The sequence below is a fragment of the Mus musculus genome, chromosome 15 (assembly GCF_000001635.26).
Source record: "Mus musculus strain C57BL/6J chromosome 15, GRCm38.p6 C57BL/6J".
NCBI classification, from domain to species: Eukaryota; Metazoa; Chordata; class Mammalia; order Rodentia; family Muridae; genus Mus; species Mus musculus.
This window is the reverse complement of record NC_000081.6, coordinates 57,963,713-57,977,886: the sequence shown is the minus strand read 5'-3', so window position 1 is coordinate 57,977,886 and position 14,174 is coordinate 57,963,713. Positions and strand designations below refer to the sequence as shown.

Sequence of the window (14,174 nt, the reverse complement as noted above, 5' to 3'; positions counted from 1 at the left end):
TGGCTTTGTTAAAGGAACTATGTCACTAGCTGGGAACCTGGAGCACACTGGCCTGCAGCCAGATCAACAGGTTGGAGAGTGTCCCTTCCAGGCAGCTCAACTGGTCTGAGAGTGTCTTTCTCTGCATCACTTCCTTCCTGCTTCTATATGCTGGGGAGAGGGAGGGATGAGGCGAGTCTTGTCAGTTTCAGGAATTTCCTGGGGCCACTGAATTGCTTACTTCCTGAGCTTAAGGAGCTTCTCTGCAGGATGGAGTTCTTACACATCAAATGACGGCTCAATACGTTTAAACATGCAGTATGGACCAGACAAGAATCCAGTTCTGTGTGTTGTGTGTAGAACACACAGTAGTAGAAACCTGTAAACTCATCTATACTGCGGGGCATCCCTTGTGCTGATTGCTTCAGGTTGCTTAGGACAGAGAATAAAAGAGCCACATGTTGGAGGCGGTGGCCAAGAAAGAAGCTGTTTCATTGGGAGAAGGAGTCAGAAAGGAGTTAAGTGGGGAAAGAATTAGCAAGTTTCAGAGGATGTGACCTTTGACCTGACAGTTGAAGGAAGAAATCCAGGTAGCAAAGTCACCTGAGCATAGAGAGGCCAGTCAGGTGGAGGCGGCCTGTGCACAGGTGGCAGTGGGAAAGGCCTGTTCCTGCAGTTCCAGAAGGTACAGCTTGGAACACTTGGTCAGCTATGGGTCTGAGAAATGACACACTCACTTCCAGCCAAGCCTGTAGTCCCGTGGGATGCGGGGCACCATCCACCTTGTATTTTGGACTCTGTGCACACAAAGCCAGAGGTTCATTCTGGGGCCTCCCTGAGGAGTGCACTTGCTGCAGGAACCAGGAAGCTGGGCATGTGTTCACACACCCAAAGGTTCCCTTCTGTCTTTGATAGTGAGTGGGACCCTGTTTTAGTTACAGTTCTCTTGCTGTGAGAAGACACCTTAAGCAAGGCAGCGAATCAAGGAAAGCATTTAACTGGGGGCCTGCTTCCAGTTTCAGATTAGTTTATGACCACCCTGCCTGGGAACATGGTAGCAGGCAGCCTTTAGTAAGAGCGGTAGCTGGGAGCTCACATCTTATCTATAATATAGGGGCAGAGATTGAGAGACTGGGCCTGGTGTGGACCCCTCCTCTAACAAGTCCACACCTTCCAATTTTTCCTAAACAGTACACTAATGGGGACCAAGGATTCAATTATATGAGCCTACGGGGGCCGTTCTCATCCAAACGGCCACAGATCCGCATTTAAAAGAGCCAGAAGCTTTACTGAGCGGCGTGTTTGCTTCTTGAGCAATGCAGCTCAACTGGAGAGTCCCAGCTGCGTGTAGCCTTCCGGACCTGTGCCTCCTTGAGCTCCTGGGGACGTCCGGAGGAAGCCTTGCGACGAGGAGAAGTCGTGGCAGAAAGTGTGAATGCTCGTAAATTATTACCGGAGGATCCTTCTACTACCGGAGGCTCCTTTGGCTCAGTTATGCCGGGTTAGGAGTGACCGTGAGAACCCAGCATCCGGAACGAGGCCAGGAACACAGTAGGTGACCAATAAATGTGTCATACCATTATGCGCGTGTAAACTCTATACTAAAACAAGCTCACAACAGTCTCTCTCTCTTCCATGCTCTCCCTCTCCAGGACGACTTTAGCGAGCAAGCCATTGTGTCTGTTGATGGACACAGGAGAATAAAGACTAGGCGAGTGCTGCGCTGGTCGGCTGGTTTCAGAAGGGCCAGAAATTCAAGTTCTGGAAACGTTAACTAAACTCAAGCCTCTGAGCATGCGCGCTGGGCTCTCCAGCAGAGTCTTGGGATTCTGGCCGGAAGCAGCACATAGGTGCCTCGTTAGCGCAGTAGGTAGCGCGTCAGTCTCATAATCTGAAGGTCGTGAGTTCGATCCTCACACGGGGCACAATACTTTTGGCCGCTCCGGGTCTAATTTCTTGCCAGAAGGAAATTTTACTCTTTCTCCTGGAATGTCTTGCGTTGGCGAGGTGTGGAATGGCTGCCGTGTTCTAAGCGGACCTGGACCTTGAAAACAATCTGGTGATCGATGGGGTCGCGGACTGCCCCGGGGAGGGAGGCGGTCCGTTTCTGCTTGGTTCAGGAAACAGTGTGGTGCGAGGGGCGTGAAGCCGGGAGGGAGGAGGTGGGGACCCGCCCAGGCGCTCGAGGTCTCTAGGGGTCCTGGCCACTCCTGCAGGCAGCAGCCGTGCGACCACAGGTCAGATAGCAAGTCCCGTGGGGCTTGTTGGCTATCGCTCATCCTCCACCTTCCCAGCAGCTACCCTCCCGGGTTACAGCCCTTCTTCAGAGCGTCTTGGGGCAGTGGAGGGTCAGTCATTTTCTGGGGTGTGTTTACTTCAGTGGCTGATTCGGGGGCTCGGAAGACAGGCACAGATGGCCCTCTTCACTCCCTGGGATCCAAACTTCCCTGAAAACTCTCTGGATCACCACCAGCCCCCACTCTGGGTGGTAGTACGCAGTAACGTCAGTTGGTCCTCTATTAATTCCCATCGCGCCTGGCTTTTCTTTTCCTTCGTACACATCATTCCATAGTTTCCTTGGAGGAGGCTTAGAGAACACTTAGCAAGCGAACACGTGGCTCTACCACAAGGTCCTTCCTTAAGGGGACCCTGCCTTCCCTTCAACCATGAGGTTTGGGGTCTGAAATATAGGGATGACCGTAAATGGAACCGGGGCTTCAGGTCAACTGTGTGGCTCAAGTTGGACTCTGGGCCATTGGGTCTGGAGTCTTTCCTCTTACGTACACCGTTTTGTTGTTTTGATTTTTGAGACATGATTTCTCTGTGTAGCCCTGGCTGTCCTGGAACTCTCTCTGTAGACCAGGTTGGTCTCCAACTCACAGAGATCCTCCTGCCTCTACCTCCCGAGTGTTAGGATTAAAGGCATGCGCCACCATTTTAGTAGTCTGCCTGTCTCCTTCCTTAGAGACAAAACAATAACCAAGGAGCCCTAACTGATTGCCTGACTGAACCTTGCTGTCCACCGCTGACCTGGGAATTGAAAAGCCCGTTGGGTCCCTGCTACCACAGACTGCAGTCGTAGGCGTGGCATTTCTTATTGTCTGCCATCAGAGCCACAATGGACATCCTCAGCTTTGCAGACATTTCGCCTTTGCGATGTCTTACTGGAGTCTGGTTTTTGGACTCCAAGCCTGGACTTGGGAGGTGTGTGTGGGGTCATGTCATAAATCTTGGTTTCTGTTCCTGGCTTCCTAAGCTTTGAAGACCTTTATCCACACTAAGGATTCCTAAGATTTTTTTTCCACCCATGACCCCTCCCTTTTTGGCCTGAGAAATTTTACGAGAACCTGGGTTTATAAGTATATAAATACATATACAAATAAAATTTATTGAGAAGAAACCACAAATTTATTTTATTTTTAAGTTGAAAAATAACTTGACTGTGATTGGAGAATCTGAAAGATCGTGGGCTGCTTTTAGTAAGAGTGCTGTGAATGGCCACCAACACACAGCGAACCTGAGGCTTGTCAGCTTAGGTACTCTGAGGGGGGAGTTTTTAAAACCAGTCTTTAACACCAATTCTGGCTATACATATAATTTAACTCTTCTCCAGAGCTGACGGTAATGTGTTGGGTATGGTAGTGTGTGCCTGTCCTCACAGCTCTTGGCAGCTGGGGGCAGGGAAGTTCACAGTTATTCTCAGCCTCACAGCAAGTTTGAGGCAAGCCTGGGCTATGAGCCTATGTCTCAAGAGAGCAGGCACACAACCCACCTCACAAAATTGATGATAATTTGATTTTATAGTTACCAATGTTAAGAACACTGCTTTGCATAAATATGTACATTCTGGGCCATTGCAGAAATTGTTGGAAATTCTGACCTGATCTCCAGCCAAAATTTGCTTAGTGAGTTTTTTTTTTTGAAACCCAAACAGCAGTTTTAACACTGCTAGCTAGATCCCAAACAGTCTACCATTGAGCCATATCTGTAGCTTAAATGGCAATTTTAAAAACCAAACATTTTAACTACGATACAACCTAAAAATATCCTAATTTGATACTTACAAGCTAAGGAATGATGGTAGGGATATATTAAATGTTTGTTTCTGTAATTAACTCATTATTTTTCTGTAAGAACAAAAAACTCGGCATGTACAGCAAAAACCCTGGGGTTTATAACATACAACGATCTCGAATCAGAGCGGAGATGTTCTCATCAGTGGATATTGGTGTTTCGTGGGGTGACATAATCGGGTGACCACATCAGGGGACCATGGGAAACACTTATGCACAGAGAAGCCGAGGCTGGTGGGTGATAAAGTATCCCTGCTAGCTGAGATCTGGAACCTGCCCAGTGCGCATGTGTGTTCAGAACAGAGGCTGTGGTGGTGCTGGGTGATGCACCCTTGGGAAGCGCCAGAATCACTGTGTTTGTGTTTGAACTAAGTTTTGCTTGTGGTGTGTTCAGAAACCTCTTTATGTTGCCAAAGTTTCATGACTCCCCCATGCAGTGGCAGGACTCCACATTGGGTCACGACCTATGTTTAAGGAGCTGGGATCTATTTCATGCTGGACACATGCAGAGATCTCAGTTTCACCGAACAGAGGCCAATATTGGGTGTACTTGTCAATTAACCAAAAAGCTCTAGAGCCTCTTCCAGCTTGCGCATGCTGATGTTGTGTCCCTCTGATCCCTGCTCTGCAGCGGGGGCCGAGGTCCCCTTTTCTTCTGTGACGCTGTCAGCTAGCTACACATCTCTGCTTACTTTTGTTTCTGTTTCAAGGCCCCACAGCAAAGTGTGTGTGTGTGTGTGTGTGTGTGTGCGCGCGCGCGCGCGCATGCGTGTGATATTCAGGGGGTTCTGGAGGAGAGTGCAGCTGCATCCTGACTGATGCTACGTCACTGCAGGCTCAACACAAGCTGGGCAGGTTCCAGACCTCAGCTAGCAGGTGTACTTTGAGTCTAGCCCACCAGCCTTGGCTTGTCTGTGCATATGGGTACTTTTCCCATGGTCTGATGACATGGTCATCCCACCCTGAGTCTTTGTGTATGCTTAGTTGTCAGCTTGGAACCGTGTGGGTCCCCGATCCTGTGACACGGTTTTCTGCTGCCTGGGGATGTAGACTAGCTTTGGCAAAGGTAACCCCTGTGAGTCTGTCCTTCTGGGGTACTCTCCTTGGGCTTTCTCCAGTGTTCCCTTCTCATCTCTTACTTGGTTCCCTATGAGTTTATTATGTCTTTTGTTATGCTTGTTCCGCACAAATGGGTGATTTGGACCCAGACTGGTACAATTACATTAAGCATCAAATTCAGACTCTCTGGTAAGTGCACCTGTATTCATAAATCATGCCACATATAGTTCCTTGCCTTGTCACCTTCTGCGGCGGTCGCTTTGGAAAGGCCCTTACCAACATACACAAATCGTGGTCGGCACCGGAGGAAAGTCCTACGAGTGAAAGAAAAGGTCGTGGTCAGCACCATCTGGCTCACAGCACGGGGGCTGCGGAGATGGCTCAGCTGGTGAAGTGCGGACAAGAGGAGCCGAATTCAACCCCCAGAACCTGCACTAAAAAAAAAAAATTAATCCAGACATGTCTCAAAAAAGTCAGGTGTCCCTGGGTGGTGGTGGCACACGCCTTTAATCCCAGCACTTGGGAGGCAGAGGCAGGCAGATTTCTGAGTTCGAGGCCAGCCTGGTCTACAGAGTGAGTTCCAGGACAGCCAGGGCTATACCGAGAAACCCTGTCTCCAAAAACCAAAAAAAAAAAAAAAAAAAAAAAAAAAAAAAGTCAGGTGGCTAGCACCTAGTAAATGACAACCAGTGTTGGCCTCTGGCCTCCACATGCACACACAAGCACACACCCCCACCCCCACCCCTGCTAAGAAGCAGGAAGAGATAATTGGAAATGCCTTTTATATATTTAATTAAACATGAGAACCTTTGAGATGGCAACTCAGAGCATGTGGTTGCTTCACTCAGAAAACAAGAGAATGCAATAGAAAATGTAGAGAGACTCTCTTGTGCAACGTATGGAAGCATCACCTGTCTATAAAACGCTGTTGGCCTATTAGCTTAGACAAGAAATAGGGAGGTGGGAGTTGTGGTACAGACTTCTGGGCTAGAGTGAGGTGAGGCAAGGATTTTTGCTCAAACTCTGAGGAATACGGTAGCATGAGAGTGAAGGAGAGGTAACCAGGCATGTGGTATGACTTAGACTAGTTGAAATGGGTTAATTGAGTTTTAAGCTAGTGGAAGCAAGCCAAAGCTACTGGCCAAAGGCAATTATTCATAAATAATTCAGTCTCAGAGTTGTTATTTCTGGAACTTGTGCGAGGGTGGAAAAGTTCAAGGTTACAGAAAACCATCTTCATTTGGGCAAGTGTACTCTTAAATGCCTTTTGCTACAGGGATGGAATGAGATATTAAATTAAAGAAATGAGATATTACAATTCTATGTCCAAGGCCATACATGTTCACACTCACGAGTGAGTGTGTACACACACACAGACACACACACTTACAAAGGTAATTAGAGTAGGTCTAAATTCTAGCCAGAAAGGACCTAAAAGGGATGGAGTGATGACCCAGTACTTATGAGCACTCTCTTGCAGAGGATCTGGGTTTGGTCCACAGCACTCACATGACGGCTCACAACCACTTGTTAATTCTTGTTCCATGGGATTTGACACACTTTTCTGACCTCTCTGGGCTCCTGCATGCATGTAGTGTATACAAACTCACAGAGGCACACACATACACACAGATAAATCCTTTTCTTTTAAAGGACTTAAGAGATGATGTTTGCAATACACAGCTGATTATGGCAGGTGGAACCACAGCGTTTTAGAACTTGAGTGATTTTTTTTTTTTTTAATTTATTATATGTAAGTACACTGTTGCTGTTTTCAGACACACCAGAAGAGAGCACCAGATCTCATGATCTCATTTCGGCTGGTTGTGAGCCACCATGTGGTTGCTGGGAATTGAACTCAGTATCTTCAGAAGAGCAGTCAGTGCTCTTAACCACTGAGCCATCTCTCCAGCCCCCAGAACTTGAGTGCTTTTAGGCCTTCAGGCTCCTTTTCTAAAGTACTCACCACCTTCTACATTCTATGTCCTCTATTTCTGGGGCAAAACACCATCAACGGCCTCTATTGTAATGGCTGGAAAGGTCCAGGCTGAGGAAGTACTTCTGAGAAACCAATGTTTGCACAAAGACAGGTGGTGTCTTATTATTATGATTCTTTGTGGATAATGGAGAGCATTTTCCAGATGAATTTGGTTTACAGCAAGATTCTTCTGAGTGACCCCAGAAAACAGAATTACTGCAAAGTACCACACATCTATTATATACCAAGCACTGGGCTAGGAACTTCAGATACACGTTGAATCTTTGCAAGTCCCTCAGAGATGAAAGGGAGGCCCAGGCAGCAGCTGGATGGGTAGAGGCAGTCACTCTTGGCTACTGTCAGTAGAGGGCAGGAGACACTGGAGAAGCTGAGCTGGAGCCAGGGCTGGGGTGGGTGGGGTCACAGCAAGAGGCCCAACAGTCCTGAAGCACAGAACACAAATGGGCCCTTCAGGCAATCCCGGTACTGCAGTTTGACATCACATGGGTATTTGCTTATGATGGGCAGCTGGACAGCTTGGTTCTCTCCTTCTGGCCTGTGGGCTAGCCTGGGAACTCGGGTCATCAGGCTTGGTTGGGCCTGTCCCTGTACTCACTCTGCAGTCTCCTAGACTTGAGTCTTCTTGTTTATTTCTTCATTTATCTTTAAAATAAACCTCATCTCATCAGAAGTCTGTGCTGGTCTTTGTAAGCAAAGAAGACAGTTCAGCTTTGATAGTTTCCAAAAATCTTTATTGTGAAAGATTCCAGAAGCCCTTTACAAGCCAAAGCATTATAATTCAATAGAAAACATAATTTTATAGACATATTTCTCTATACAAAAGGCTGATCTTTATAAAAAATTAGAATAAATAGTTGAAAAAAAATCAATGCCATTGATTAAAAAAGGTATCTCTGATTGTTTAATGGTAAACTGTCTTTTATGTCACCAAAAGATGAGGGTGCCGACAGCTGTTCCGAGCCCGGGCTGTGAGTCTCCTGCGAAGATCTCGCACGTTCTTGAGAAGGTCGTGTTCCATGTGGTTCCATTCTGTTGGATAATTTCTTGAAAAAACTGGAAAATAAAATTTATAATTAGCAGCTGAGTTTTCTGATGCACTAATATAGTACTTATCTTCAGTGCAATTGTTAGAATAATCAATAACAAAACCAACAAATTAAAAAAAATTTCTTGAACAAAACGCCAACCATATCACCTGGCCCTCTGTGGTTTCATCCCCAGCCAATGGGACTTTTGAGCTCTTCAGGGCCGCACACATCCTGCCACGCTACTCAACGGAAAGGAGGACAGACAGACTCCAGGTCAGGAGTGCCCCCAAATACAGGACCATTGTAGCGTGGGGGAGTCCAGGTCAGCACTAAAGTAGCAGGCTGCTGGAGTTTATACTGCTCCATGTTGTGGGATGGAGGGAGTGCCCCTACACATTTAAATGGCTTCAGCTTCTGAAAACAGGTTTCGTCCCCCAAAGCAGGCAGCCATTCCGCTTTCATTTGCTGCCAAATAACCCTGGTTCCTCCCTACCCCTCTGAAGTGCAGATTATCTGGGTGTGCACAGCTCCAGGTGTGTGTGTGTGTGTGTGTTTGTGTACCGGGTGTGGGGTCCCCGGTGCAGGCTGGAGGCACAGGGCTGCTCCAGCTGCTTGAGTAAGACAGTGAACCTTGTCTATCAAAAGAAATATTTAAGTCTGGAGAAAGGACAAGGCTTAATTACCCTTCTGGCACAGAACTTACAGATGTGCCCAACAGGACTCAGCAAAGCTACTTCACATGATAGTGGAGTTTCATGATTTGCCATTAGTCACAGTTCTCATAAAGCTTGCTTCTGGGGATCTTGTATAAAAGGCTGTTCTTCTAAGAGAGTTCAAAAGACCTCTCAAAGAGTCAAATTTCGCCTTATCTAGACAATAGCTTTATTGGAAAGCCAGTTAAAAGTCTAATAGTTTTCTTGTCTTCTCCTTATTAGATTTAAAAAATTATGTATATATGTATATGTGTATGTATATATATGTGTGTCTATGTATATATACGTACACATATATACATATGTATATATATATAAATACATATATACATACATACATACATATGTTTTTTTTTTTTTTGTGATAACCCTGGCCCCACACTGAGCCTATCACCAGCCCCTCCATCCTGAGCATCATCACCAGCCCCTCCATCCTGAGCATCATCACCAGCCCCTTCATCCTGAGCATCATCACCAGCCCCTTCATCCTGAGCATCACTAGGCTCTCAGGCTGGTCTGGCCTGGACCTGTCTTCTTAGCCTGCCCAGTGACTGGGATTACAGGCCTGCATCTACAGTCACCTACCAGCTCCTTTTCTGACTTACCGACTCTATTGGAATATGATTAGTTTTTCAAGGGCCAACTCACGATCTCAGCCCTGCCCTGGGCACAAGTCAAGTGACCCCTTGATCACGGGTCACCTAGCCAGTCTCTCACAGCCACCAGTCAACCTGCTGACCTTTCTCAGGTGGGTAAGGGTGGGGCATGCTGGAACCACATTACTAGTCTAGTCAGTGTCTAAGCCTGTTATCTGGGGGCTAAAGAAATGGAGTCACATGACCCGTGCGTGAGGCTGCTCCTCATCCTGTCTTCCCCAGCAGAGCTGGGAGGCTCCCACTGCCCCATTTTAGATTCCCTACTGACAGTGCCCTAGGAAAGCACATGTGCTCTACCTCCTCTGCTGATCTCCACTCTGCTTAAACGGTATGAAATGTCAAACAACATAGAGGCGTCCTTATTTATCAACTTACTGTGTGTTGAGGGGTCCATGTCAGAAACATCATGTAATCGTGAGGTTTGAGGCAGATAGGCTGAGTCCATGTACTGCCTTTGCAACCAAGGCATTTCTGCTCATAAAGAGGAGAGAGAAAGGATGTGTGAGAGTGAGTGGAAATCCTCTATTACCGACAGACAGTGCTCGGTAACTCACACTTGCACGGATGGTTACCATCACGTTCTTGTTCTGGGAAGAACACTGTGGCCATTCCAGCACAAGAAGAAACACGGTGTCAGGGATCCAGAGCTGCACAGAAACTCTGCTAATGGCTTTTTCAGAACATCTTCAGCTAAAACAAAAGGCCATCAAATAGCTAAGACATAGACACCAGGGGCCAGACAGAAGCATCGCTTAGTGGGAGAGCATTTGCCCAGCACACACAAGGCTCCAGACTCCCGCAAGAGAAGAGGTCAGGGGTGATCCTGAACACCAAAGGCGCCCTTCTGCTCATTACCTGCACCCTCACCATGAAAACCACACAGGGCTGAGCAGAAGCTTAGCAGGGCAAGGCACCTGCTGCCAAACTCGACTTCTAGAGTGAATCTGCAGGACAGTGTAGTGGATGGAGAGAACCCTGCTATAGCCATGCACTCAGTACAAAGTGAAACACATGGACATAAGCATCAACAAAACCGTGCTCACCTTCAGCTGTTTCCCCCAGCCCTGACTCCCACTGCTCCACGCACGCTAACAAGGCCTTTTGGAATCTGCCTCACCTGCATCATCACCATCTCTATCATCAAAAAGCTTGACATAGGGAGGGAATGGAGCCATGTGACAAGCTTGCCAGCCTCCAAATGTCCCAGTGTAGGGGACGACACCACTGCCATGCAGCAGATGAACCACAAGCCAGGCCCTGGCTCCTCTTACCCACCCTTCCGGAGCTGAGATCTGTCTGCCCTGGCCTCCACTATCCTGTCTAATCTGTCACCTCCAGAGGCTGTTCAGTGATGTTTTCCTGCTCAGCCAAGTACTGGCCTTCTGCCTACAGCAGTATCTCAAGCATTGGCTGAGCAGGCTCGTCTGTGAAGCTAGGCTGGCCTCTGCTTTAGCCCTGCTCCGCTCAGTCCGTTATTGCACCTGCTGCATCAGAGCGTCACCACCAATGCAGTTCTGCATGTGTGGACTTAAAGCAACCTGAAGTTTATTGAAAGATGCTCCCTCCCCATCACACATGCGAGCACAGAGGACGTGCCTGCGCTTTCTGTGCTGCAGCCTGATGTTTCCTTCCCTCAGCTCTTTAAGGCTTCAGAGGCGACTGCTCACTTTTTAATGTGTGGCTATGTGGATGTGCAGGCACGAATGTCCATGTGCATATGGGGGACAGACACTGATGTCAGGAGTCTGCTGCCCACTTTCTATATTGAGGCTCTTACTACAACCCAGACATTGCCCAATTCAGCTAGTCCAACTGGCCAGATTGCTCCAGGGCTCCTGTGTCTCTGTCTCTGGAGAGCTGGGATTACAAGCAATCTTCCATGCCCTCCTGACACTTACCTGGATAGGGGAATTCCAGTTTTCATGGTGGCTCAGAGATTACTTGAGCCATCTCCCCAACTCTGACCATTTATTTTTAAAAACTAATACTTATTTAATGAGTTCATATCACATAAACCACAAAATGCAAAAGGAACCAACAGTGCACACCAGCTCCCTTGCTTCCCCGACTCCTGAGCACTGGCCTGGAGCTCGGTGCAGGAGGAGAACCTGTCCTAGTGCCTCCCTAGGCTGTGTCATGCAGCTGGTCGAATAGCCTGGTAACAGTCTGGGCCCCACTCCTTGGCCTAGCACAAGAGACCCTATTGTCTGTGGCTGTCTTCATCCCCCATAAACCCGAGCCAGGCCCCAGTGCACAGTCCCGTGGCTGGGACTCCTGATGCTGGCCACATGTTCTCCTGGCCCAAGGCATTTACAGCCACCCACGGACATGCACTCTCTGCTGCAGCTCCCTTAACACCACAGAGCACGCAGCTTTATACCACTGCTGGGTTACGCTCGTCCAATTCTGTGAGGAACAACGGGTGATAAATCCACAAAAAGTCTAGAGAAAACATTCTCAATATGTATGTATACATGTTTCTCCAACAGGCCTAGAAACGACAGGGGCTAGAAAACACTGTGATAAATGGAACAACACTCAAGGTCCCAGCCCAGAATCGTCTCACTTTATAAAGACGGAACTGGACTTAGAGAAACCAAAGGCACACATCTCAGCGGCTGTGCTCACCCCAGGAACTTGGGCCAGGGTCCTGCCCTGCCCTTGGTCCCTTACATTCCATCATGGTCATCTGTCCCAAGTGTCATCTCTTTCTGCTAAGCCCTCCCTGCTCTTTCTTCAACACGTAGCATTTTGAAACCTGGCCCAATGGCTCCATCTGATGACCGTGTTTCCCAATGTTACTGTGTTATTTACTCTTACTCTGTGGTGGGAAGAGTGTGCACACAGGCTGAGCCAGCGAGGGGCAGCGTGGTTTTCAGGAGCTGCTTCTCCTTCCACTGTGACTTCTGAGGATTAAACTCAGGTCATCAGGCACGTATGGACGATACTTTCACCGGCAGCACCATCTTGTTGGCTCCCACTGTCTTTAATCTCTGAGGAACTGTTCTATTAATATATACTTTATGTATCATATCCTTCCTTCTATTTGAGACAAATTCTCAGGTTGTGCAGGCTGGCCTTGAACTTCTGATGCTCTTGCCTCTATCTCCCAAGTGCTGGGATTATAGGATGTGCCTCCACATTTGGCCAGTTCATCTTTTGAAAGTGAGAAATTTAATGTTATCGATACATCAAAAGTGATTACAGTCATCCTCACTCATTTGGGGACATTTAGTAGTCGTTTCCCCAGCACTTTCTGGCGATCACCCATCTACTCTTCTTCGTACACATGCACCAGCCCTGGTGATTTCACGTGGATGGGCTTCAGTGCGCATGCAGGCCTTCGTGTTTGGCTTTCACAACTAGACAGAAGGTTTTCAAGGTCAACTACGCTGAAGCCCAGGACGTCCTATTTCTAGCGGAAGAAGATTTCCCTGTGTGGCCGCAGCCCTTCTCTCTCCCCTCACCTCTCACTATGCAGCTCCGACAGGCCTGAACCTCACGGCAGCCTCAGCCTCCTGAGTGCTTGCATCACAGGTACAGACTACCACACCAACGAACACATACTCTGGCTGTACACTGTAAGCAGGCGAACTGTACCCTGAGGGAAGTTATGTACCAGGGAAGCCGTTGTTAAAGGTAATAATCATATACTATAAAGAGACTGGCAGTACAATATGCAGTCAAGAAAACTTCCCCATACCTGTATGCTGCGTTAGAATGGTGAATTATAATTTTCATCTAAAATTACACTTGTTTGTCTGTCGTATGAATTTTGTGCATGTGTACGCACATGTGTGCCACACTGCACATATGGAAGTGGGAAGATGACTGGGGGAGGGCGTTCCTCTTCCATCATACAGGTCCTGGGATTTCCACACAGGCTGCCAGGCATGGCACCAGGGGCCATTACCCACTGACTCATCTCAACCGGCCCAACAGAATTTTGACTTTACAGTTGAATGGTTGTAAGCCTTCTCCTAAAACTTAAGTTAGGTTCTGCAAGGTCCTGTGCTGCTGAGCACACTGTTTTTGGCAAAGCATAGATCCTTACTAAAATCCGAATAGTTCTTAGGGAACAAAGCAGATTCTAGATTAAGAGAGCACCAAAGACCACAGTCGTCTGGAATAAGACAGTCCCGTGGGCGTTAGAGGTTCCTTTGTTTATTACCTGTGAGGTCTATGCTGGGACTGAGCTTGGGTTTCTCATATGGGAGGCAAGCACTCTATTGCTAAACGCTGTCCGCAGCTCAGGGGTGTTTTCTTAACAAGAACTCCATATTCATGAATTCTACTTCTACAGCCTACCATCTGTCCCCTGTACCTCTCACTGCCCCCACCCCTACTCCCACCCCCAAGCGTAATTTGAATGAAAGCAACAGAAGAGAGTGGTAGTTTATCATGTTAAGAGCATGTTAAGGAATCTGTAACAGCGCAGACCCTGTAGACACTCACCTTCATGCTCCAAAGCTGCACTTGTCTCCTGCCTTAAAAACCACTTTCGAGAGGCATCTGAAAGGGCAGAGGCTTTCTTTGCTGATTGCAAATGGAATTCCTTCTCTTCGGCTTCCTTCCACTGCACACACGCGGGACAAAAAGACCATTAGACACTGCAAACAGACTACTCCGGCAGAGTAGCTCCCCCATTGCTTCTGCCTCTCTGCACA

The 14,174-nt window shown here is 47.8% G+C and overlaps 1 protein-coding gene, 1 long non-coding RNA gene and 1 other non-coding gene across 10 annotated transcripts in view; 2 read left to right on the top strand and 1 right to left on the bottom strand.

Moving 5' to 3' along the window:
- The first annotated feature begins 540 nt into the window (after positions 1 to 540).
- On the top strand, positions 541 to 5,632 carry LOC115488500. Its single transcript, XR_003951568.1, has 3 exons — positions 541 to 664; positions 1,171 to 1,530; positions 1,632 to 5,632. It is a non-coding gene; the product is annotated as an uncharacterized LOC115488500 (long non-coding RNA).
- On the top strand, positions 1,832 to 1,904 carry n-TMcat16. The gene has a single exon. It is a non-coding gene; the product is annotated as a tRNA-Met (tRNA).
- Positions 5,633 to 7,818: 2,186 nt separating the features above from the next.
- The window catches only part of Tbc1d31 (TBC1 domain family, member 31), a 58,384-nt gene continuing 52,028 nt past the window's right edge, over positions 7,819 to 14,174 (bottom strand). For 7 of the 8 annotated variants that reach the window (XM_006520700.3, XM_006520698.3, XM_006520699.3 and 4 more), the window contains 3 exons: positions 13,963 to 14,083; positions 9,883 to 9,978; positions 7,825 to 8,163 (listed from right to left, as the gene is read on the bottom strand). In XM_006520700.3, coding sequence (XP_006520763.1) covers positions 8,030 to 8,163; positions 9,883 to 9,978; positions 13,963 to 14,083 — 351 coding nt within the window. In that variant the 3' untranslated portion in view covers positions 7,825 to 8,029. Of the gene's footprint in view, positions 8,164 to 9,882; positions 9,979 to 13,962; positions 14,084 to 14,174 lie in introns of all 8 variants that reach the window. The other variant, NM_001081396.2, reaches the window with a different exon arrangement.